Source organism: Balaenoptera physalus (genome assembly GCF_965194825.1).
Source record: "Balaenoptera physalus genome assembly, chromosome: 19".
Classification (NCBI taxonomy): domain Eukaryota; kingdom Metazoa; phylum Chordata; class Mammalia; order Artiodactyla; family Balaenopteridae; genus Balaenoptera; species Balaenoptera physalus.
In genome coordinates this window covers 56,070,889-56,096,572 of record NC_138900.1, presented here as the reverse complement: position 1 = coordinate 56,096,572, position 25,684 = coordinate 56,070,889, and the positions used below count along the sequence as shown (strand labels likewise).

Sequence of the window (25,684 nt, the reverse complement as noted above, 5' to 3'; positions counted from 1 at the left end):
GGAGCCATCACTTGGCAGTGCCGTTGGGGTGGGAGGAAGAGGGTTTCGGCCGAAGGTGACGCTGAGGCGACGGAGGTGCGGAGAGCTGAGTGGGCCGTGAGTGAGAGCGAGCCACGGCAGCACCTTAGGCGCTCTCCCCCACCTCTCTGCGGTGAATGGCGGCGGGATGGAGCACGAGGGGAGCGGCGACAGCGGAGGGTCGGCCGGGCTCCTGCAGCAGATCCTCAGCCTGAAGCTCGTGCCGCGCGTGGGCAACGGGACCTTGTGCCCTAACTCCACTTCTCTCTGCTCCTTCCCAGGTACCGGCCCCACCCCGCGCCTGCGCACTGCGTGCCACGCCGCGGCCGCCCGGCTGCGCGGCGGCGCCCCTTTCCCGGCGAGCAGACTGGCACCCCGCCGTCCCGCCCGCTGGGGGCTGTTTTCCTCTTGGAAGAAGGTTCCCTCTCCCTCGGCCGAGAGCTGGGGGCCTTAACCCCTCCCCCCGTCGCTTCCTTGCCGGCCCCTCGGGCCAGGCCACCCCGAGCCCGCGCTGGGGACCCGTCAGTGAAGGGAGCTCAGTCACCGCCCGAACTGATCTTGCTCTTAGGAGTTTCCAGACGCCCCAGGTTCAGACATGAAATCGGCAGAGCCCTGTAGGCGGCCGTCCCTCCCTGTATGGGGCACTGGAGGCGGTCACCCCCGCCCAGCCCCTTTCGTCCGCGCCGGCCTCTCGGCTTTCCCAGCTCGGACAGCGCATGGTCCCGGCCGGGCTGAGGGCTGTCAGTCAGAACTCACACACCCTTTGTTTCTAGTGTAGCCCAACCCCTTTACGAGGGGAGGAGGTCTGCCGATCGCTACCACCCAAGTTCAAATCCACCCCCTCCACCAGCTTCTCTTTCTAGGAATCACTTTCTGAGACCTGTTGCCGAACCTCCCACTCATGCGTTCGAGGTCTTTGATGCAGCTTCTTTTTGATTCTTACACCCACTGGAGATTCTGCTGGGCCTGGGAGCAGGGTTTTTAAAAATTAGAAATCGAGATAGAAAGCTATCGTGTTCAGAAAACTGAGAGGAGGAGAAATTACTTGGGAAGGCCGAAAATAAAGCCTTTGACGGGAGAGCACGGTTGTGTGTTGGCCCTTTAAAGGCAAGAAGGCTGAGTTAGGGGTGATTGAAAGGTGAGGTTGGGCTCTCCCGCATAGCTGGCAGATACCTTGACTCAGTAAACAATGCGAGAACCGGCCTGAGACCTGCAAAGGAAGGAGGGTTGGATTACTGACTGCAGTTGTAAACAAGGCACCTGTGATTTCTCTTTCGCTGGGCAGCGACTGCCAGGCGCCATTCAGCGGACACCAGGGACTTGATGTGTATTACCTTCCTAGTATTTTCCCGGACAGGTTTGTGAAATAGTTAATAAGATAACCGTGTTGGGGCAGATGCAGATGTTAGCTTGAAATCATGCCTAAAACGATAATCTGGCAAAAGGTATCAAAAGGTACTAAGATCACATTTGACAGTGACAACAGAAATATATGGCATTCTGGAGACATTGTCCAAAAAATGAAATGTTCATGCAGTTTGGAGGCAGTACTGAGCTGGATCGGTCTGCTTTCATTGTTTCCTTACTTTTCCCACAACTCTTTTTTTTTTTTAAATTTTTTATTTATTATTTATTTATTATGTTTATTTTTGGCTGTGTTGGGTCTTCGTTTCTGTGTGAGGGCTTTCTCCAGTTGCGGCGAGTGGGGGCCACTCTTCATCGCGGTGCGCGGGCCTCTCACTATCGCGGCCTCGCTTGTTGCGGAGCAGAGGCTCCAGACGCTCAGGCTCAGTAGTTGTGGCTCACGGGCCTAGTTGCTCCGCGGCATGTGGGATCTTCCCAGACCAGGGCTGGAACCCGTGTCCCCTGCATTGGCAGGCAGATTCTCAACCACTGCGCCACCAGGGAAGCCCCCCACAACTCTTTATTTGGAAAATTTTCAAACCTACTGAAAAATTGAAATGATAGTATAACCAATATCTATATGCCCTTTACTTAGATTCATTATTAACATTTTGATTCTTTCACTTCCTCTCTAAATATATATATGCATACACATAACATTTTTACTTTCTGCGAGCCTTTTGAAAGGAAGTTACAGAAGTGACAACGCTTGACGCCTAATATTTCAGCACGTATCATTTAGAATGAAGACATTTTCTGCCACAACAAAAAAAACACATCACACCCAAGAAATTTAACATTGATAGAATATTATCTAATATATTGGCCTTATTTAGATTTTCCCAATTTTCCCAGTTGTTCAAATAATGCCATTTTTAGCTTTTTTCCTTTTTTTTTTTTTTAATTTATTTTTAAATTTTGGTTGCGCCAGATCTTCATTGCAGTATGTGGGACTTCTTAGTTGTGGCATACAAACTCTTAGTTGCAGCATGCATGTGGGATCTAGTTCCCTGACCAGGGATCAAACCTGGGCTCTCTGCATTAGGAGCATGGAGTCTTACCCACTGGACCACCAGAGAAGTCCCTCCTTTGTTTTTTTTTAAATTCCAGGATCTAATCAAGGGTCCCACATTGCATTTAATTGTCATGTCTCTTTAGTCTTGTTGAATCTAGAACAGTTCCTCCATCCTTGTTTCAGTTTCTTGAGACAGACATTTTTGAAGTCCAGGCTAATTGTTTCATAGAATATTCCATAATCTAAATTATCTCATTTTTTTCTTCGTGATTAGATTCAGATTAAATATTTTTGTTCAGAATGCTGCCTACACAGGTGATGTTGTCCACTTCCCAGGGCACCTCATCAGGAGACATTTAGTGTCAGTTTGTACCTTTATTGATAACACTAGGTTTAATCATTTGGTGAAGATGGTGTTTATCAGATCTGTCCACTGTAAGGGTACCTTAATCCTTTTGTAATAAATCATGTGAGGTGATACTTTGAAACTGAATATTCTGTTCAATCTGTCTCGCTTTTAGTTGCCTTTTCTTTCTCTAAGAAAAGATTGAGATAAGTGGATTTGGAACAATAGTTTTAACATGTCATAGTAGAGAATCTGTAGCTAAGTGAATTGTTTTGCTTTCAGCAATTGTTCTGAAATATTAAACTGCAGTATGTATTTGAGTTTATGGGAACTTCTTTGAATATATAACTTGGGGGTGGTGATCACCAGGGATCATTCATTTAGCAGGTATACGTTGGTCAAGTGCAGGCTCTGGGCTGGGGGTATAAACATGCATGAGATAAAGCCCTTGACCGCAAGCTGATCAGAATGTGATGGGTAAACACATTGGGTAAACACACAGCCTCCCTGCTATATCTCTTCTTTAGCTGGAATGGACAGTAAGTGCATGAACTGTAATCGCTTTGGAGGCACCAAAGCCTGCTGACAGTGAATGTCGTTCACTGCCCTGATTCTGGAATTGTTTCTATTTTGGCCCCACAGAAAAGGTTCCTTGCATTTTATGCCAACTCGATATGGCAAAATCATTGCTCTGAAATAGTCTGTGGTTTATCACTGTTAGGAAGCTTTGAATTGATTTTTTTTAAACCTGCATTTGCAATTGAGCTATTTAGGTTCCTGCCTAACCCTCCTTATTGCAAGTTGTTCAGATTTCTTTTGTTGTTGGTGGTGTCATTTTTAACAAATCTGAGTGCTATGAAAGGCAGATTTTTTTTTTTTCCTGTATCAGGAATAACATTCACTTTCTGAAGGTGTGAATTTCATTATACCTTCAGTGTCAAAGTGTATCTTCTGATAAACTAAAACTCACTAATGTTTTGGTTGTGCTGTTGTTGGAATCAAGAATAGGTCACACTTGGATCAGTCATTTACTCATTCAGTCAACAAATATTTACTCAGTGTCTATTGTGTGTCTGTTGTTTTCTAGGCACCAAGTAAAGGTGTGTTAGTAAACAAAACAAAAGAACTTTCATTCTAAAGGGGAGAGAGAAAACAAAATTTAAAAGTATGGAAAAGACCAACATAACATTGTGAAGCAACTATACTCCAATAAAAAATTTTTTTTTCAAGTATGGAAAGGAACAGATGGTGGTGAGTGTAAGACAGGGTAGGGGGATAGTAAGTGGCAGGTGTTGTGTGTCAAGTGGAATGCTGTTTTACTTAAGGTCACAAGGAGGCCCTCTATGATGGTGCCATTGGAGAAGAAATCTGAAGGGAATGAGGAACAAGCCACGCAGCCGTTGGGAGAAGAGCCTTGTGGGCGAGGGGCAGCAGGTTCAGAGGCCCTGGGACCGGAGCTTGTTAAGCAACATGAAGGAGGCCAGTGCAGTGGGTGGAACAGGGTGGGCAAGGCAGGGAGAGGAAGTGAGGTCAGATCCCAGAAAGCCATATTAGAGGGTTTTGAGCAGAGGAAGGATGAGCTGACTTACTTTTTTTTTTTTTAAAGTATACAATTTAATGACTTTTTGCAGAGTTTGCAACCATCACAAAAAGCAACTTTAGAATATTTTCATCACCCCAACAAGAAACCTTGTTCCCATTAGCACTGACTTTCTGGCTTTGTGTGGAGAATAGATGGAAGGCCAGATCAGGACAGATAAGATCTAGCCAGGCTAGGCCCAAGAGACCACTGGGATTGAGGCAGGCCAGAGGGGCACACAGAAACAAGGGATGAGTGGGCAGTTAGGCAATGGCCTCAGGAGAGAGGTGGCAGCCCACTGCTGGTAGTCCTGGGGGGCAAGTCTCCATTGTTAGGAGAGGAAGAGTGTCTAGGAAAAACTCGCTGTTTTCCTTTACTCTCACACCGCTGCTACACTCAAACACTTCTGGCGCCAGATGTGTGGTTTTTCCATGCATCAAGCCATTCTGGGACACCAGTTGGGTGTCCTACAATTCAGTTCAGTTCTGACACTGGCTACCTGGAGTCAGCATCCAATCCCACAGGTTAAAGGCTCAGTTCCACAAGACTGCCCCAACCCCCAACTTCAGATGCCAGTCAAAAGTCCAGGTTGTCCCCTGTGCTTCTGACCAGCTGAGGTTCCCATGTCCTCCTTCTCGTTCAATTATTTTGCTAGAGCAGCTCATAGAATTCAGGAAAACAGTTTACTTATTAGGTTACTGGTATATTACCAAGGATATTAAAGGTTGGAAATGAACACCAGATAGAGAGGTACATAGGGTGAAGTCTGGAAGGGTCCCCAAGCACAGGCGCTTCTGTCCCTTTGGAGCTGGGGTGGGCCACCCTCCCAGCACATAGATGTTTTCACCAACCCAGAAGCTCTCTGAACTCTGTACCTTTGGAATTTTTATGGAGGCTTCATCACCTAGGTATGACCGATTATTAACTCCCTTCTAGCCTCTGTCCCCTCTCCAGAGCATGGAGGGTGGTGCTGAAAGTTGCAAGCTTATGATCATGGCTTGGTCTTTCTGTTGACCATCCAGGAGCCCACCAAGAGTTGCCTCATGAGAACAAAAGACACTCCTGGAAATTCCAAGGAATTTAGGAGCTCTGCATCAGGAACCAGGGTCAAAGACTAAGTATTAGAACAAAAGATTTTCCTAGCACCATTATCTACAAGGGTTTTAGGAGCTCTGTGTCAGGAATCAGCAGTAGAGACCAGTATATATATGTTAGTATTTCACAGGGGAACAGATGGATCCCCTGGCAGGTAGGTGGGGTTGGGTAAGAGAGGGCTCTCACAGTGGGCACTGTGGACAGATGCAGGCTGATGGGCAGTTAGCATCTAGGCAGTCCGGCATCGAGTTGCAGGACTGAGTAGGACTGCAGTTCCCAGGACTGAGGCAGTTTACTTAGAACCCTGGCATCAGAGGCACTGGCTGTGCTCATACAGTTGTTCGACCTGGAACATAAGGCAGAGTGGGGCCAGCTGAAAGGATGGCTGGGTGCCAAGCCTCACGATTCCCATTTCCATTTCTGCTGATTGGGGCCAGGTTGGTCTTGAGGCCTTGCTTGGAAATGAGGTGACTCAGCTGTGGAGGCTAGAGGGCTGGGGAGCCAGCCGTTACAAACCCATTTTGTTAACACAGGACTCACCTAGAGGATTCTGAAATCTGTGTGGCTTTTCTCTTTAACTCAAATATCTGTCTGAAAAATATTCTTAAAGATACAAACACCCTGTGGGCAGGGATCTGTGTCTTTTTAAAATTTTTGTTTTTGTTGTTCACTGACGTGCCCGGCATATGGAATGGGCTCAGTAAGTATTATATTTGCTGAATGAATGAACTCCCAGTGCTTGTGTTAGTTTGCTATTGCTTCTGAAACAACTTAGGACAAATTTAGTGGCTTGTCATTCTACGGTCCTGGAGGTCAGAAGTCCAAAATGGGTCAGCAGAGCTGCCTTCCTTCTGAAGGCTCTAGGGAGAATTTGTTTTCTTGTCTTTTCCAGCTTCTAGAGGTCACCTGCATCCTTTGGCCTATGGCTCCTTCCTCTATCTTTAAAGCCAGCAGCATAGCATCTTCAAATCTCTCTGGCTCTGACGCTCTTACAAGAACCCTTGATTACATTAGGCCCACCTATAAAATCCAGGCTAACCCCCACCATCCCAAGATGCTTAATCTAATCACACCTGCACACTCCCTTTTGTTATGTAAGGTCGCATTTTCATAGGCTCTGGGGTTGAGGATGTGGGCATCTTTGGGGCCTCTTCTGTCACCAGTGCTTAGTCTGATTTCCCCTTATAATCTTTTTTTTTGTTTTGTTATGAAACCACTTCGATGGCAGTTTCCCTTTTTTTAAATTTATTTATTTATTTACTTTTGGCTGTGTTGGGTCTTCGTTGCTACGTGCGGACTTTCTCTAGTTGCGGCGAGGGGGGGCTGCTTTTCATTGTGGTGCGTGGGCTTCTCATCGCGGTGGCTTCTCTTGTGCGCTCTAGGTGCGCGGGCTCAGTAGTTGTGGCATGTGGGCTCAGTAGTTGTGGCACACGGGCTTTGTTGCTCCGTGGCATGTGTGATCTTCCCAGACCAGGGCTCGAACCCGTGTCCCCTGCATTGGCGGGCAGATTCTTAACCACTGCTCCACCAGGGAAGTCCCTCTCCTTATAATCTTTTATTTCAGATTAATAACCTGATTTATTCTTCAACACGGGGAAATGATGTGACTTTAGCTGCCAGAGTAAACAAAGCTGAAGATAATGCACTTTATTTGAAACAGTGAACAAGGAAATACTGTAAGATATGTAGACAAAGATTTTTGACCGTGTGTTGACCCAGGGGAATGAAAAGTACTATATGATAATCAATAAATAGCTATTAAATAGATGGCAAATTAAGGTGCAGTAGATTAAAGGGAAATCACTTAGTTTTTAAAAAATGTTTTATTGATTGAGGTTTGCCTTAGCTGTTACAGTCCTGTAATAATCCCATCCATCTGAAAAGTGTTTTATAAATTGTACTACTCATCTAATGTAATACAGCCTTTTTTTCCTACTTAGAGTGACTTAAGTGATGCGATATAAAATATGTAGGCACTGAGCTAGCTGATGGCTGTAGCTCAGGGTTATAGGAAGGTGCATGGTGCTTCTCCTTCTCAGAGACTCAGGGAGGAGCGGACCTGCTGTGCCAGATCTTGTTTGCAAACAGATTCCTTTCAGCTTTCAGGAAAATCGAGATATGAGTTGATAGCCCAGCAGGCCTCCTTGGGCAGGTGCTGTGCTCCAGAGAAGTGGGAACAGGTGAGTGATGTCTGCTAGGGCTGCTAGAACAAAATACCACAGACTGAGTGGCTTAAACAACAGAAGTATATTTTCTCACAGTTCTGGAGACTGGAAGTCCAAGATGAGGGTGCCGGCATGGTCAGGTTGTGGTGAGGGCCCTCTTGGGCCACCTTCTTGATATGTCCTCACATGATGGGGAGAGAAAGAGAACAAGAGACAGAGAGAGAGATCTCTCTTCCTCTTATAAGGCCACAGTCCTGTCGGATTAGGGCTGCCGCACATGAATTCAGTCCATAGCAGTTGAGTAGAACACCCGAGTGTCCAGACCCACTTTTATTGAAGTTAGCAACTTAGTGTGTCTCTGGCAGATCAAGGCCTCACCTGCCAGTTCACTGCCCCGATGGTTCTGTGGCAGCCAGTAAGAAGCCAAGCTCCAGCAGTGCCTTGAGTTGCTGTGGAAAGCAGTGCTTGTCTCTCAAATTTGGGGCGCTCCAGCAGAAGCCCCGTGACAGCTAGGCCCAGGAGTGGTCTCACGTCATTGGTGGCAGACAGCAGCCAAGACGGCAGCTGCTCTGGGGTCTTGGAGGCAGGTTTGTATCCCGTTTGTCCACCCCTGGGTAGTGGCATTCCTGGTGTCCTTATAGAGTTCTGTGCACACTGGGTGGTGTAATGGAGTTCAGAGTCTCTTAAGTGATTTGGGGAGGAGCTGGGAAGGACTGTGGGATTGAAGACGGGGTTACTGCTTTAGCAGGGAACTGCATGACGCTGTCCTGTGGCTTGGGGATGAGCTGGCAGTGGATGGTACACAAGGGGGCCTTGGGCGGGGGAGGCCAGGGTGCAACAGCAGCGGCCCAGGCAGGAGGGATTTATCAGGGAGGGGCAGTACCTGAACACCAGGCTCTGCAGCCTCTGGAGCTGCTGCCAAGAAGAGGGCAAGTCTCCTGGGCTGTGGAAGCAAGAAGGGCTGGTGCCCGAGGCTGGAAAGTAGGCTGCAGTGGTATCTGGTAGAGTAAGTCCCCTACGTATGAGTTCCGTTCTGAGAGCACGTTCGTTAAGTCCAACAAAGTTAGCCTAAGTACCCAACTAACACAATCGGCTATGTAGTACTGCACTGTAATAGGTTTCATACAAATAATACATAAACACAAAAAATAGAGACAACATTTTTAATCTTACAGTACAGTACCTTGAAAAGTACAGTAGTACAGTACAACAGCTGGCATACAGGGGCTGGCATCGAGGGAACAGGCAAGAAGAGTTACTGACTGGAGGAGGGAGAGGAGGTGGGAGATGGTAGAGCTGAAGGATCGCCAGCAACAGGAGATGGAGGGCAAGCTGCAGTTTCACTCACGCCTGATGTTGATGGAACGCATGTTCGCATCTTTGAAAGTTCTCAACTTCAAGGTTCGTGTGTAGGGGACTAACCGTACAGGTTTGTTCCTGAAGACGATGGGGACCCAAACCCTGAGGATTGAGAATCCTGCCCACAATTTCTGATAGACACTATTGACTGGAAAGGGTTTTTTTGTTTATGTGTGTGTGTGTGTGTGTATGTGTGTGTGATTCTTTTGGTGGAGGAAGAGCAGTAGTTAGTATACATATATTATTTTACATATTATACATATATTCGTTTTTTTATTTTATATATATTTAAGTTTTAAGCTTGGGACATTACTGTTTAATCACTTTATACTCCATATTACATGATTTAGACTTGGTTTAACAATTTGCTAAACACCATCAAACAGAATAGACAAGTTTCGACAGTATTATAAAATAATTCTGAAGATGTATCTTGTTCAGCAGAAAGAAAAAGAAAACTCATACCAGTGGTTTGAAACCTTTTGTAGCTATCTGATAATTTGTCACCAGAACAGAAGTACCAAAACACCCTCAGTCGTTTGTTATTTTTAATAAGCATTGAGCCCTAGATGAGGTGTCCCTGATGCTTTTATTGAGAGCCTTCCATCCAAAACAAGAGCGAGGGACTTCCCTGGTGGTCTAGCAGTTAAGACTCTGCACTCCCAATGCAGGGGACCTGGGTTCGATCCCTGGTGAGGGAACTAGATCCCACATACTGCAACTAAGAGTTTGCCTGCCAGGGCTTCCCTGGTGGTGCAGTGATTGAGAATCTGCCTGCCAATGCAGGGGACAAGGGTTCGAGCCCTGGTCTGGGAAGATCCCACATGCCGCGGAGCAACCAGGCCCGTGAGCCACAACTACTGAGCCTGCACGTCTGGAGCCTGTGCTCTGCAACAAGAGAGGCCACGACAGTGAAAGGCCCGCGCACCACAATGAAGAGTGGCCCCCGCTTGCCGCAACTAGAGAAAAGCCCTCACACAGAAACAAAGACCCAACACAGCCAAAAATAAATAAATAAATAAATAAAAATTAAAAAAAAAAAAAAAAAAAAGAGTTTGCCTGCCACAACTAAAGATCCCGCACGCCGCAACGAAGATCCCACATGCTGCAACTAAGACCTGGAGCAGCCAAATAAATAAATATTAAAAAAAGGACTTCCCTGGTGGCGCAGTGGTTGAGAATCCGCCTGCCAATGCAGGGGACACGGGTTCGAGCCCTGGTCCGGGAAGATCCCACATGCCGCGGAGCAGCTAAGCCCATGCGCCACAACTACTGAGCCTGCTCTCTAGAGCCCACAAGCCACAAGTACTGAAGCCCACATGCCTAGAGCCCGTGCTCCGCAACAAGAGAAGCCACCGCAATGAGAAGCCCGCGCACCGCAACAAAGAGTAGCCCCTGCTCGCCACAACTAGAGAAAGCTCGTGCGCAGCAACGAAGACCCAGTGCAGTCAAAAAAAAAAAAAAAACTAATTAAAAACAACAACAGCAACCAAGAGCGAGACATCCTAATCTAGGTGTATGTAGAATATGGTATTAATTGAAACTTTGACTTAATATGTGCAGAGAATTAGTGCAGCCATCAGTGAGAGTGTGGAGGGTGCCTGGTGGGGATTTGGCCCCACCTCTAATCACCCCTGGCTCCCTAACCCCTCCTCCCCTCCTCCCAACAAGAGTAAAAATACATTGATTTGGGAAAAACCACACACAACAGTGTGCTTACAACTCAGACGCAGCTTCAAGAAAAGCCCCTGGCCCTCCCCTTTGCCACTCTCCCCTCTCCCCTCTCCCCCAGCCCACTGATGCTCCTCACTGGTCGCTCTTTTTTTTTTTCCCCCCGTTTTTTGGCTGCGCCCCACGGCATGTGGGATCTTAGTTCCCTGACCAGGGATTGAACGTGCGCCCCCTGCATTGGGAACGTGGAGTCTTATTCACTGCGCCACCAGAGAATTCCCAAGCTTTTTTTTTTAAATTTATTTTATTTTATTTTATTAGTTATTTTTGGCCACATTGGGTCTTTGTTGCTGTGCGCGGGCTTTTTCTAGTTGCAGCGAGCAGGGGCTACTCTTCATTGCGGTGCGCAGGCTTCTCTCTCATTGCGTTGGCTTCTCTTGTTGAGGAGCACGGGCTCTAGGCATGTGGGCTTCAGTAGTTGTGGCACACAGGCTCAGTAGTTGTGGCGCACGGGCTTAGTTGCTGCGCAGGATGTGGGATCTTCCCGGACCAGGGCTCGAACCCGTGTCCCCTGCATTGGCAGGCGGATTCTTAACCACTGCGCCACCAGGGAAGCCCCCGCTTTGTTTGTTTTATCAAAGTAAAAAGTGAATGGTCATAAACCCTCCCCCAGCCCATCCTATTCTCCAGAAATAACAATTTTCTATATCTTAATATACAGTAAGAGGTGGCACAGAGGGTGAGGGCGTTGCTTCCAGCGTGGGTCAACCTGGCTCTGCCTCGTGCTGCAGTGTGGACTCCAGCAAGTTTCCTCACCTCCCTCTGCTTCTGTTTCCTCATCCAAGAGTCAGAGATATTAATATGTGCTTCATAGAGCTACTTTGAGAATTACACGAGTTAATATTTGTCAAACACTTAAAACAGTGCCTGTGCGTGTTGTAAATATTTATTAAATAAACATATGTCCAGACTTTTCTGAGTAGACAGAAGCATTTACACACATTTGTTTCTTTTGTTTTTTGTTTTCACAAAAACAGGATCTTATTCTACATACTATTCTGAAACTTGCGTTTTTTTACTTCCCAATGTGGCTTGGGCATCTTACCCCATCAGTATTTAAAGAGCTGCTCCTATTTTGATTGATTGTGTAACGTTTCATTATGCGGATGCACCATAACATGTTTCACAAGTCCTCCATCGACAGACATGCAGTTGGTGTCTAGTTTTTGCCAGTACAGACAGTGCTGTCAGGAACCTCGTGACCTTGTCCTTGCCCTTGTGTATTCCTGGAAGTAAAATCACTGTGGCAAAGGGTATGCACAGTTGACTATTTTGGATACACACTTCCAATTTACCCTCCAGAGATGGCTTTCTAGTTTGTGTTCCTACTGGGAGTGTAGGTGCCACCTGTGAAATACTGTGCTGACAACCCTTTACTGCTCAAAAAACCTTTGATGGTACCTTCTAGGGCTTACATGTTGAAGTCCTTAGTTTGGCCTTCAAAGCCCACCGTAATGTGACCCCATCTATCTTTGCGTCCTTAACTACTGTTACTCTTATAAACTCTTTGCTTCAGTCAGGTCAGCAGTTTTTAACCAGGGTAATTATGCCCACAGGGGTCGTGTGACAATGTCAGGATATTGTGGTTGTCACAACGGGAGAGCGTGCTACCAGCATCCAGAGGGTAGAGGCCAGGGGTGTTGCTCCACATCCTGCAGTCGACAGCCTCCCACAACAAAGAGTTAAATGGTTCAGACGTCAGTAGTGCTGTGGTGCAGAAACCCCAGTTGAGCTGTTGACTGATCTTTAAAATTGCCTGTTACTTACCTGCCTCAAGTGCAGGGATGGACAACAGATTTCATCTAGTGTGACACCTTCATTATATCCATATATGGGTAAAGAGCTCTCTTGAGAATTCTGAAGCCACGCCTGGGCCCACTGGGGGAAAATGTTATGTCTGCCATTTGCTAAATCGTAAAGTCATAAGGGCAGGATGGTATCTCCTCCTTTTTTTGTATTTTCCAAGATATCTCATGCATAGGTTTGTATACATAGTTGTTGGACAAATATTTTAATGTTTCCTGAGTTACTGTCATCCTAAGAGGGACAGAACCAGCTCCTCTTCTAACCTGCCCTCTCACTTGCCATTTGGCCTTAAGCGAAACATTTACATATTCTGGTATTTATTTCATGTCTTAAAGAGCTTTGATACCCTAATAGGAGATGATGGGTTGATACTTACTGCATTGTCTTGAAAATGATTGTTGAATGAATGTAATTGTATATAGAGCTTTTCCTTTTGAGATGACTGAATAATCAAGAAGGCAGGGATGGTCATCAGGCATTGACTGCATAGCACCCTATCAGTGGTACTTACATTTGTCCTTATGGGAGGGAAATCATTTAAGTGAATTTTCAAATCTGAGTGAACCTTTTCTTCAGTGTTTGGGAGTACAGGTAGCTTGTCAGGGGTTGGCCAACCTTTTCTGTAAAGGGCCAGATTGTAAATATTTTAGGCTTTGCAGGTCATATGGTCTCTGTCACTGTTTTAGCCCTGCTCTTGTAGCTTGAAAACAGCCATAGACAAGACTTAAATGAATGGGCATGGCTGTGTTCCAGTAAGAGTTTATGTATACAAACAGGTGGTGGCCATAGTTTACTTATCCCTCCAAAACCATCAATGTTTGGATATTTGACTGATGAACCTTCATTGCAACTGAATGGTTTTAAAAATGAAATAACTGGGCATAGTGGCTACCCCTTTGTAATGACTGCACTGGGAAAGGTGGTGATGTACGACCTTTCTTTGCTTTCCCTTGTAGAGATGTGGTATGGTGTGTTCCTGTGGGCACTGGTGTCCTCTCTCTTCTTTCATGTCCCTGCTGGATTACTGGCCCTCTTCACCCTCAGACATCACAAATATGGTAGGTTCATGTCTGTAAGCATCCTGTTGATGGGCATCGTGGGACCAATTACTGCTGGAATCTTGACAAGTATGTTAGACATTAAAATACAGTCAAAATGTTTCATTTGACTAGTTAGTTAATTTTAGGAACCGCTTTAGAAACATGTCTCAGTGAGATGAAGAAGAAAGAGTGATCTTTAACCACAGATCCTGTTTTTTTTATGTATTGTTTTTTTTCTCACCCCAGTCCCCCCCTTATTTGGCTAACATCTTTGACTTACTGAGTCAGATTTTGTCTCGCTGGCTTCAGGGAAGCCATGTTAAGCTTTGTGAGACAGATCTTGTGAAATAGGTCACTAGAAAAAGAAGATATTTGTCTTTTTGGAAGCTACTCCTCCTTTTTCTTCAGCTGTCACTTCACTGATTTGTGACCTTGCAAGCTGGTTGACAAATTACTTCCACTCATCCAGGTGTAGTTATTTTAAGGATGGAAGAATAATTCTAATGACAAGAAGTATTATTTAGAAAAGTACCTGGTTGTTTTTTCCTGTCAGGACTTTCTGAATAAGAATTGGAGTAACATTCATAATTATAAATTATTTTTACCTGTCTGGTGTTTTTTGGGGGGGAGGTGTGGCTTTTGCTCATGTCAAAGGGATGAGAGTAAGTTTAAATTATTTTTAAGCTCATAATGAAATATAAATAACATGTATATTCTATATAAATTAAAAATTATAAGAAAGCAAAACTAAAAATCCTCCATTACTGCATTCCTAAGTGGTATCCACAGTTTGCATTTTGGTGTATGCTTTCAGACTTTTTTCTAGATATACATGTAAACATAAATTTTTTTCACTGTGAATTTAAACCTTGAGCTTCAAGCAGAAATCTCCCTCTCTGACTTGAGGGATTTTTGGGGGGGACAAGGTGGCCTAGTTTCTCTGTGTTCCATAGATGATGAAACCTTTGTGATAACACGGGGGAGGAGGCCAGTTTTCTCCTGTTTGCATTAAGGAGTTTCCATAACTGGCCTTAAAAAATATTTTTAACTATATCCCCTGCTGCTATCTTTAGAGACCCTCTGCTCCAGTTTCCTTGCTGGGTTACTGTTCCCCACGACCTGTTTCAGATTTCTCATCAGTAAAATAGGGATGCTGTGTGATGACGAATTGAAAAAATGTGAATATAAAATACTTAACCAGAATATCTACCACAGAGTAATTGTGCAGTAAATGTCGTGTTCATGTCCTTCTTCGACTCTAGTGCATACAATCTATTCCCTTCCCATTTGCTGCTCCTTCTGGTTTGCTTTTTCCTGTCTTCCCTTAATCATCCAAATCCCACTTTGGGACCCAGTTCAACTTCTTTAAGCTTCTTCCGACTCAACCCACTTTTTTTGGAGACAAATTACAAAAGGGCCCAATGGAACATGTGCCTTTCAGATGTTAGTAGCACAGTGTTTGTGCATTGCCTCTGGCGGTGGGCATTTCAAAGTCACAAATGTTCCTGTCAACCAACACAGGTATTGATTAGTATTGTTCTTTCTTCTCCTTAAAATATGTCAATATACCATCACATCACATTTGTAAAAGATGTAGACACTTGATTGAAACACTATATTTCATTTTGCATTACTCAGAATCTACTTCATGTTTGTGTTTCTGTCTTGTGTCTCCAGCTAGCTTCTGTGATCAAGGAGAATTCCGTTTGGAGCATTTGAGGTGGGGCGGGGGGCGGTTGGGCGGTCATCTGAGATGTTTGGATCTGTTATTTTCAAACTATTGAAATCTTGACTTTCTTTGTACAATGCTGAGTCCCTGTGAGCAATTCAGGGTACCTGGGTAGAGAGAGATGTTTGTTTTGTTTTGTTTACTCAATTTCTAGGAAGTTACAGTGACTAACATAATAAAAACGATTAATGATGTGGGTAACAGAAAGGACTCCCCAAGTATCCCTCACCTCTCGCCCTTTGAATGAATAGCAACTTGATAGGCTTAGGGTCCCCCTCTTTTCCTTTTCCCACCCCTTTCTCCATCCATTTCTTGAGGGGAACTCTGAGTATAGTACAAAGTAGAGTGGGGTTTCCCTGTGGCTGCTCCTGAAATATTTCTTGCTCAGTCCCACAGGGAAGATTCTTTGTCATTTATTGCCAAGAATTTGTTAGGTACCTGTTAAATGCATGCGGAATAAGAGATGTTTTTGAGTTTGTAATCAGGTTACGTGGAAATTGCCGTCTTTGTGATTTCGGCTATGACTTCCAGGTGATTTTATTCAATAAATCTAGGAGACTCTCAGTTTAAAGGATTCACTTTTCAACACCTAAAATCACTTGTCAGTGATTTGCAAACCATATAAGGAATACTTAAAACCTAGAGTAGTCAGCAAAAAGAATAGACAAAACAAAACATTTCTGTAATGTCTAAATTTTAATGTAAAAAATTTAGAACATTCTACTGGTAGAATTTTAAGTGCTATATTTTCCTGATTATATTAACCTTTTTTTTTAAAACATTCTTGAATTTTTGAACAGGTGCAGCAATTGCTGGAGTGTACCGAGCAGCAGGAAAGGAAATGATTCCATTTGAAGCCCTCACCTTGGGCACTGGACAGACGTTTTGTGTAGTGGTGGTTTCCTTTTTACGGATTTTAGCTACTCTATAGCACATACCCTTGTGCTATGATGGCGAACCTAAGTTTCATAGAATCCTCAAAAAGAATACAGCATGGAATGTGTTTTCTTAGTTCTTCAAACGGGAAGCAACTTGGATGAAAAGGTATATGAAGAACATTTCAGTCCTTTCTTCAATTTGAAGCTCCAGGAATTAAAGATCTCTTTGGACTCATTGTTCTCAACGAAAACAAATCAAGTTTCTTTTCTTTCTTTCTGATGAAGGTTGGCATCCTTCACACTGAAATTTTAATGTTCTGTGAGAAAATGCAACGTTGCATATTTCAGAGAAACTATGGATCATATTAGTTTATTTCTGAGCAGAGTATACTTTACTAAAATCTAACTTGATCTAATCTTGATTAAAATTTGGCAGACTCATCTCGTGCTACATCTTCATGACAGTAAGTGCCAAGTAGGTTTTGGTTGAATATAGTGTTGTGAACAAATTTGGTGAAATTTGTTGCACACAAAAAAAATCTATAACTCAAGTAGTGGCTTCGATTCCACTGTTTAAAGAAAAAGGAGCTAACTACTGAATGATGTGACGTTTTTATGGATAACTATCTTGACCTCTGATTATTTAATATATTTTAAGAGATGTGAATTTGTTTTTTTGTACATTTTATCAAAATAAGCTAGATAATTGACTTTTTCCCCCCAAAGCTCCTGTACTACCTCTTCCTATAACTTTTATTCTATTGCTTTTATTTAGTTTAATTGGAAACATACCCTATTAAATAGTTGGGAGTTGAAAATTTTCACCCAGATTGTTTAGGACACTCTTTGAACATTGAGGCACACGCACAAAAAGATACTTTAAACGTTCTGTTACTGTTTTTCTTAGTGACTTTGGTTTACTCATGGCTCTTGAAAAATTGTATAAGTGCAGCTTAAACTAGAGTTAGTGGTTATGGATTTCCTAGTCCTAATGTGGTTACCTAGTGGTGGGTCTTCAGCTCACTTTTACAGTATTGGGTATCACTCCCAGAAAGTGCCTAAAGTTTAATTTTCAGATATGCCTTCCACTGTGCCCTTTACATTTTCCTTCAAGAGAATTTATATCCTCAAAGAGAATTAAATATCAGAGTTTTTTAAAACCCAATTTTAGCTATTTTAATTTTTCTTCTAATGCCTAACTTACTTTTTCATTTAAAGGCCTGAAAACTGTAACCTTCAAAAGAAAAAGGATTGCAAAAATTATCTAACTTTATCCTTACCACCTAAACTGTTCTGTATGAAATACAATCGATGTTATATGTTTTCAAAATAGTTTCTGGTAATTAAATCTGACATTTTTAAAGGAAGGTTTTCATTGTGAGTGTAAGGCTAACTGCCCATGAGGTCGTGTGCAGTTCTATTTGATTTAAAGCAATATGCACTCTGGCTTCTGATTAAAAACAGCCAGGAGTACCAATTTACCAGGGATAGTCAAAGAGAAAAGTTACAAAGGATCACAAAAAGTAACTGGACATTTTCTTTTAACTAATCGTCCATTAGACCACTTATCAAAATTATAGTGTTATATACACATAGACTAGGTGGAAAATTACAGGAGTTGGAATGTAGGCAAATGTCTTTACAAATTCCCCAACAAGATTACTCTCCAATGCTCAAATCTTTCTTTCAAGCAAATTTTTAAGTCTTTAGTTGAAGACTCCATTTTTCAGTTCAGTGAGCTGGATTTGGAAAAGTAGCCCTTCAGTTTAAGAAATTTGTTGTAGGAAATTATTTTAATTATCTCTACTGAAGGATGCCTCTTAGCATTCTCACCTAAAACATTCCTTTGGATAGAATTTCACAAATTGAACATGGGCCAGTGGTCAGTGGGCTCCTCCCCCTAAATACTAATTTTTGAACATACTGATCCATGATTTATTTGGTTTATTTTTCTTTTAGAGCCAAGACACAAAAATTAATGCATTTTGAAAGTTGTCTTTGTTTTCATCTGTTTCTTGTTTGATTATCCACTCTTTTTAAAAAACTTCAAATATAAAGTGTATCTTCAAATTATTGAATGTTTCATCCATCCCAGTCTGTGAACATTCTCCTGTGAATAAATGTATATAGACTTTATATAGCTTGAGATTTGTGGCTTGAAATATTTTCAGGGAGAAACTATTTGAATGATAAGGAATGTCTATTCCCCCTTAGAGTTTATTTTTCTTTTTAATTTCTCATCTCAAATACACAATTAGTTGGGGGTGGTTGCCCAGATGAAAAAATATTGGCATTTGTGTTGAACATTTTATCTTATCACATATAGCTTCTGAGAAGTTTTGCCAACTACTGACTTTCCTAGAGACACGTGCAACCACCCCTCCCTTAGCTGTGCATCACTTTTCCTTTTTTCTATGAGTGGGAAGGAGGCAGCCCCAACCATAAAAAGCTGATTTCTGGATTCTTTAATATTGAGGTTTTAGGGTAAAGGCGTTTCACGTGAACTTAAATCCGTCTACAAATGAGTAATGAATATTCCAAGATAAAGATGTCTCTTTGTGCTGTTAACTCATTTTTTTTTTCAGCAAAACATTACCTAGGATATGTCTAAACTAGGTGAGAAAAAGTTCATGCAAATAATTATCTTTAAGCCCTTATGTTTTCTAAGTCTTTAAATTGTATGTTAGCTTTTGATTCCAAAAGCTGCTCTGGTTTGAATTAAGTTCTTATTACAACTGCAGTGCATACCAACCTTCCCTAGGAGACCATTTCCTGGAATGTGAAGTCCTGGTGCCATTAGCTGTCCACATGCAGAAGGTTCTGTGTACGTGCATTTCTTTTTTGTGCACTCGGTCAGGCTGGTTGTGGCTAAAATCAGCTCAGCTTTTTGTATTAGATTATTTCACCAAATGCTACAGTCAAAATGATCTAATCTTTGTACCATAGAAAATTATTTAAATTTTATTTTTCTACTGACATTTCTAATTCTGGTATATATGTTTATCAATAAAGAGTTACTTTTAATTCTGTGAACTAGAACTGTTATTTCTTTTTCAGTGGCCAATGAGTTTAGTCTTTCGTAATAAGGTTTTCCAACTTAAGTTTTTTTTTAGTACTTAACATATATGCTTAACTGTATTTCTTTTATGTTCAACTCACTAGTTTATGGTAAAATTTTTGTCCAAAGATCTGATTAAACTGTACTTACATGTGAACTTGAGTCTTATTAACTCCACTTTGTGAGCTATATATTACCATCAAGAAGCTTTTGTATGATTACACACTGGAATGGCTGAAAGCTGATATAGTTTGTGAAAAACATGTATTATTTCAGTAGTAAGTCCACATGAAGAGAGGCTCCGAGGTTGGTTTAGTATTCTGTGACATCATAAATCTTTTTCTGCTCTGCCATTTTCAGTAAATTGGATTGTCTGATTTGGGTAGCTTACCCCCTGTTCACAAGATAACTGCTGCAGTTCCAGGCATTGCAGACAGACATACAATGTCTGGTAGGAGACTACCCATCCATTCTCTCTCTAATTTTTTTTTAAATTGAGGTGTAACATACAGTAAAGTGCACAAATCTTAAATGTATAGCTTGCTGAATTTTTATGTATTTATACACTTAATGCGGAGTGGTAGCACTTCGATCAAGATACAGAATGTTTCTAGCACCCCTGAAGGATACATGCAGAGTTCAGCCAGAAGCCCCCAAGATACGTATCCAGGACCGAACAGAGGAGGATCTTTTCTAAAAAGGTGATAACCCAAGACAGTGGAAAGAGACTATGGTGGATGAGGGGCTAAAGATGCTGAGTTTGGCAGGAAGGATCCCATAAATTATTACCAAGACAACACGGTAATAGTGAACCAGGAAACTTGTACAGAGTTGGGATTTGTACTGTGGCCAGCTGGAGAGATTTGTCTAAAGGCTTTGCTCAGTTCCAGCCTATTTCTATTGATATTTTGTGGGATTATGTGCCCAGTGTTGCCGGATTCTCCAGTTTTTCAGAGGAATTGGAAATTAGATTATTTGAAATCTCTTAATTTTTAAGTGCTGTTATATTGGGAGTTCCCCAAACCAACAAACAATTCTTGGACACCAGCAGTGTGTCCAACAATTCAACTCAATTCTGACACTACCCAGAGATAGCACCAGATTCTACAGGTTAAGGGCTCAATCCTACAAGACCGACTCCCACTGCACCCCCTGATTCGAGAGGCTGGTTGCAAGTCCAGGCTGTTACCTGTGCTTCTGACCAACTGGCTATAAATTGGGTTCAATTAATTTGTTAAAGTGGCTTACAGAACTCAAACATTTTACATACTAGATCACTGGTTCATCATGAGGATATAACTCAGGAACAGCCGGATGGAAGAGATGCACAGGGCAAGGTATAAGGAAGGTGAGTGGAGCTTCCATGCCCCCTCCAAGGGAGCCACTCTCCCCGAATTTCCACGTGTTCACCAACTGGGAAGCTCTCAACCCTGTCCTTTTGGGGTTTTATGGAGACTTCATCACATATGCATGATTCGTTAAATCACTGGCCATTGGGAACTGATTCAACTTGTCGCCCCTCCCCCCTCTCCCCAGAGGTGGGGCAGGGGAGGGCTGTGCGGGGATGTGGGGACTGAAAGTTCAATCCTTTAATCACACGGTTAGCTGTCCTGGCAACCAGCCCCATCCCTAGGTGCTTCTAAAAGCCATTCATACAACACAAGACACCTTTACCACTCTCAACACTTAGGAAATTCCAGGGGTTTTGGGAGCTGTGAGCCAGGAACTGTGGATGAAGACCAAATATATATGAGAAACACATTTTGGTCATCTGAGTGACCAAATGTATATTTCTTCGAAATCATAATATCACAGCTGGCCGCTAATTTAACTTCATGTAAAATGCTTTTCAGGTCGAACAATGCATGTCTTTATGCTGGATTTGGCCGGCTAACCAATTTTTGACCTCTTTACTAAACTATTTGACACAACAGAAAATAGTTCCCTGGTTACCCATAAAGTGGTCAGAAACTTTGTAAATTTGAACCAATGTGTGGAGTGCTAGTAAGCTGTAAAGAGGAGAGTGGGAGAAGTAGGGTAATGGAGGAGAGAGTCTGCTGAAGAACTCTGGGGTATCCTTTTCCCCAGACTCAGACCCCAGGGATGGGGCAAAAGGCTACATCCCAGTTTGTCACTGTAGGGTTTATTTATGCTGTCCAAGGAAAACGAGGCTGAGAATGGTGAAGTCCCAAATACTGGGTCCTAACTTCACATCTATTTTTCTGTTATTCTCACATAAGAAAGATTTACTGAAATGGGTCATAGACCTAAATGTAAGAACTGAAACTGTAAAACTCTTAGAAGAACACAGGAGTAAATTTTGTGATCTTGGGTTAGGCAAAGCCTTCTTAGATACAACTCCCAAAGCAAGAGGGACATTAGACTAAAACTAGATAAACTGGACTTCATCAAAATTAAAAATTTTTATGCTTCAAAGGATGCCATCAAGAAAGTGAAAAGACACCCACAGAATAGGAGGAAATATTTTCAAATCATATACTTTATAAGAGACTTGTGTTTATTATATATAAAGAACTCTCTCTTAGAACTCAATAACAGAAAGACAACCCAATTTAAAAATGGGCAGAGGGGGACTTCCTTGGTGATCCAGTGGCTAAGATTCTGCACTTCCAATGCAGGGGGTACGGGTTCAATCCCTGCTCGGGGAGCTAAGATCCCACATGCCTCACCGCCAAAAAACCAAAACAAAACAGAAGCAATATTGTAACAAATTCAATAAAGACTTTAAAAATGGTCCATATCAAAAAAGTCTTTAAAAAAAATGGGGAAAGGATTTGAGTAGACATTTTTCCAAAAGAACATATACCATGACCAATAAAGACATGAATAGATGCTTAACATCATTAGTCATCAGGGAAGTGCAAATCAAAACTATAATGAAATGCCATTTCACACCCACTAGTATGGTTATAATCAAAAAGATAGAGTGTTGGTAAGGGTGTGGAGAAATTGGAGACTTCAGAAATTGCTGGTGAGGGTATAAAATGGTTGCTTGTGAAAACAGTTTGACAGTTTCTTGAAAGGTGAAGCACAGAGTTACTATGCGGTACAGCAGTTCCACAGGTATATACCTAAGACAAATGAACTTTGAAAATGTGCTAAGTGAAAGAAGACAGTCACAAAAGACCACATCTTGTATAATTCCATTTATATGAAATGTCTGGAATAAGAAAATATAGAGAGACAGAAAGATTAGCCTAAAGCTGGGGATTGGGGAGAAATGGGGAGTGACTGCTAATTGGTCAGAGGTTCCTTCTTGGGGTGATGAAAATCTTCCAAAATTGACTGTGGTGATGGTTGCACACATCTGTGAATATACTAAAATGATTGAACTATGCACTTTAAATGAGTAAATTTTGTGGTGTGTGAACTATGTTGCAATCAGGCTGTTTTAAAAAGCTTGTTGGCATAAAGGCACCATAATGTCCTTTTAATCACAGACATGTTTCATCTATTCCTTGATTTAGATAACACTAAACTGGGTGACACAGACCCTAGTCCAGAGTATCAACAGGGAGCAATTATCAGCTGAAAAAACCCAAACCTGAACAAATAGGATGTTAGTCGATGATATCTCATTTGCATCTGATTACTGCCTCCCAGAGTTGGATTATAATTAAAAATTTTTAATCTGACAAAATGACAAGCATTATATATGGTTGTATTTCCATATGGATTAACTTGAAGGAAGGACTGGTGTTGATGATGCCTGAATTCTAGAATAGAGCTGATCCTTGTCGTTCGCAGTACTTATATCTGTAAGGTCACCGTGCACAGTCAATTAGCAGAAATACAGGGTTGAGTTCCTGTGGGTCTCTGGTTGTACCATTTTTGTCAACTGATCAGTACATAACCTTGCTTTATGTGTGTTTCTGTTCAAAGACACTGAATTTAATCTCTTTCTTACAAATAATGATACGCAGTGTTGATAATGAAACAATTATTTCAATGACAGCATGTTTGTGTAATGTACAACACTGAGATTGTACTACTTTAACTTTCCCCCTCAGTCATACACACACACAGACACACACTACACATATAGTACTCATGTACAGTAAATGCATACAGCACTGTAAACACATACTATATAGTGTGCAGTAATGCAAATAAAGTCCCCCCAAAATGAAAGATTTAGCGTTTAAAGTTTTATAAAAACGTTAACTAAAATCTTACTGTTGATAGAGCTGCAGGCTGCGTGATGGCACAGTGCACGGTGTGGTTAAACCTCTCGACCTTGGCTTGCCCCACAAAAAGCAAGGGAGAGGTTGGTGGAACTCATTCTGCAGAAGGGGAAGAGGGTGGCAGGTTGACATCTGTCAGTTCAACCTCAGAGGTTTGGCTCTCACCACTTGTTGATGGAGTCGGCAATTTTCCCTCCCAAACTGGCTCCAAAAATTGGGTCAGCCCCGTCTGCCTGGCTTTTTGCCTCAAATCTCTAAGCATCTCGGCATAGGGGGCAAACGCACAGGAGGTTAAGCGCTTAAATTTGAGGCTGCGATCAAGCATAGGGTCACACTCTTCCATGTCACTGAAAATTTTTTCCAAGGCAGAGTTCCATTCTGATATTTTGGCCGCTGTAAGAGAGACAATTCCTGGACTCTTAGGCTGACTTTCATCACCATCTTCATCATCACTGACTCCAACGCCTTGTTTTGCCATCTCGTCCAAGTCTTCGTTGGTGGGTTCTACTGCTTTCTCTGCCAAAATTTCCTCCACATCTTCTTCTCTCATGTCATCAAAGCCTTCTCCACTTATCTGCCATGCGATATGCATTATGTTTTTGACACTGTTCTTTATACTTTCTGTAACACCTTCAAAGCCTTCAAAATTTTCTACGCAGTCCGGCCAAACATTTTTCCAACAATTATTGATAGTAGCCTGCTTGATGTTGTCCCACGCTGTGCCAACATAATCAATAACGTTGCGTATAGTGACTGACTTCCAATAGTCCATCATGGTAGTTTCCTTGTTGGCTCTGAGAGCCTCAAAAGCCTTGCTATAAAGCTCCCTAGTATAGTGCGCCTTGAAGGCTTTTATTATGCCCTGATCCAGGGGTTGGATGAGAGACGTAGTATTTGGGGGCATGAAAAGAACTTCTACGTTGGGGTGGGCATTTCTGAGTTCTTCACAGCAATGGACTGGGGCATTATCCAAAATTAACAAAATCTTGAAGGCAAGGTTTCTGCCGTGAAGATAGTATTCAACTTCTGGTATGAAGCAGCTGTGGAACCAATCAGAAGTCATCCACGCTTTTTTGTTCCACCTCCAATGCACCGGCATATGATTCACGCTTTTCCCTTTAAGTGCTTGTGAACTTGGAGCTCTGTACACCATTAGGGGTTTGCATTTAAAGTCGCCCTTGGCATTGGCGCACAGAAGCAGGGTTGCATAATCCTGGAATGATTTAAAGCCAGGGGCTTTGGAGGCCATTTGCGTTATATAGGTTCTTTTGCCAACGTCTTTGTAAAATAGGCCAGTCTCATCAGCGTTGAAAACCTGCTCTTCCACGTACCCCTTTTCCTGTATAACACTTAGCAGGTATTTTTTAAATTCTTCCGCAGCCTCCTGATCTGCAGAACTTGCCTCACCTGCAAGCTTAACATTACTCACACCATATCGTCTTTTGAAACGTGCAAGCCAGCCAGCGCTAGCCGAGAAGGGTTTCACGTTTTTCTGACCCTGGGTAACGTGACCGTAAATTTCTTTGGCTTTCAGCCTCACAACAATGCTGTCCACCACACCTTTTTTATCGGTTGTCATCTCATGAATCCACAAATTGAGCCGCTTTTCCATCTTTTCCATAGCTTCCTCACGCACTATAGACGTCACTTTAGCACTTTCCGGAGCAGCCTCACGTACAGATCGGCGAATTTCCTTTTCCTTTTTCTTGATGTACCGGATTGTTGACTCATTAACGTTGAACTCACGGCCAACAGCACTACAACTCATGCCTGAACGAAGCTTATCTAACACACGTATTTTCTCCATAAGGCACATCACAGCCTTCTTGCGCTTAGGAACACTAGGCAGCACCGCAGCACTACGCTCAGGGGTCATTTTAAACAGCGAAATCACCAACAAAAAGCACAAAAAATGCAAAAAACGCGGCACTAAACAGATTGCGAAGAGGACACTTATTTAGAGTACGAGAGCCGAAGCAAGATAGCGGATCATCTGCCTCCAACGTCGGTACAAGCCACCACTGGTTGACTCAGAATTTTCACTCTCTGCGCATGTCCGCGAATAACCCCAGAAAGCACCGCGAATATTGATTTTTGGGGTGACAGTAAATTTTAACAAGTAAGTGAATACAAAAATAGCAACCTGTTAATAACGAAGGTCACCTGTATTCCCGTGGACAAAACAAATTTCGTTTAAGCATATTTACTAAATCAAAGCGTCTGGTAGCGCTGGAGACTACAAGTTCCAGCATGCAC

General features: G+C 42.7%; 2 protein-coding genes across 3 annotated transcripts; one reads left to right on the top strand and one right to left on the bottom strand.

The window, feature by feature from the left end:
* On the top strand, positions 1-19,189 carry TMEM170A (transmembrane protein 170A). 2 transcript variants are annotated; one of them, XM_082439248.1, is made up of 3 exons: positions 1-299; positions 13,475-13,576; positions 16,088-19,189. In XM_082439248.1, exons 1-3 carry the CDS (start codon positions 167-169, stop codon positions 16,216-16,218), a joined length of 366 nt encoding a protein of 121 aa, XP_082295374.1. In that variant the 5' UTR covers positions 1-166; the 3' UTR covers positions 16,219-19,189. The 2 variants fall into 2 exon arrangements, with proteins under 2 accessions (XP_082295374.1, XP_082295373.1); XM_082439247.1 differs by having other exon boundaries at positions 13,475-13,645.
* LOC309649253 (tigger transposable element-derived protein 1) lies at positions 13,652-25,684 on the bottom strand. Its single transcript, XM_082439062.1, has 2 exons — positions 23,421-25,684; positions 13,652-15,394 (listed from the first exon to the last, which is right to left on the bottom strand). Exon 1 carries the CDS (start codon positions 25,302-25,304, stop codon positions 23,523-23,525), a length of 1,782 nt encoding a protein of 593 aa, XP_082295188.1. The 5' UTR covers positions 25,305-25,684; the 3' UTR covers positions 13,652-15,394; positions 23,421-23,522.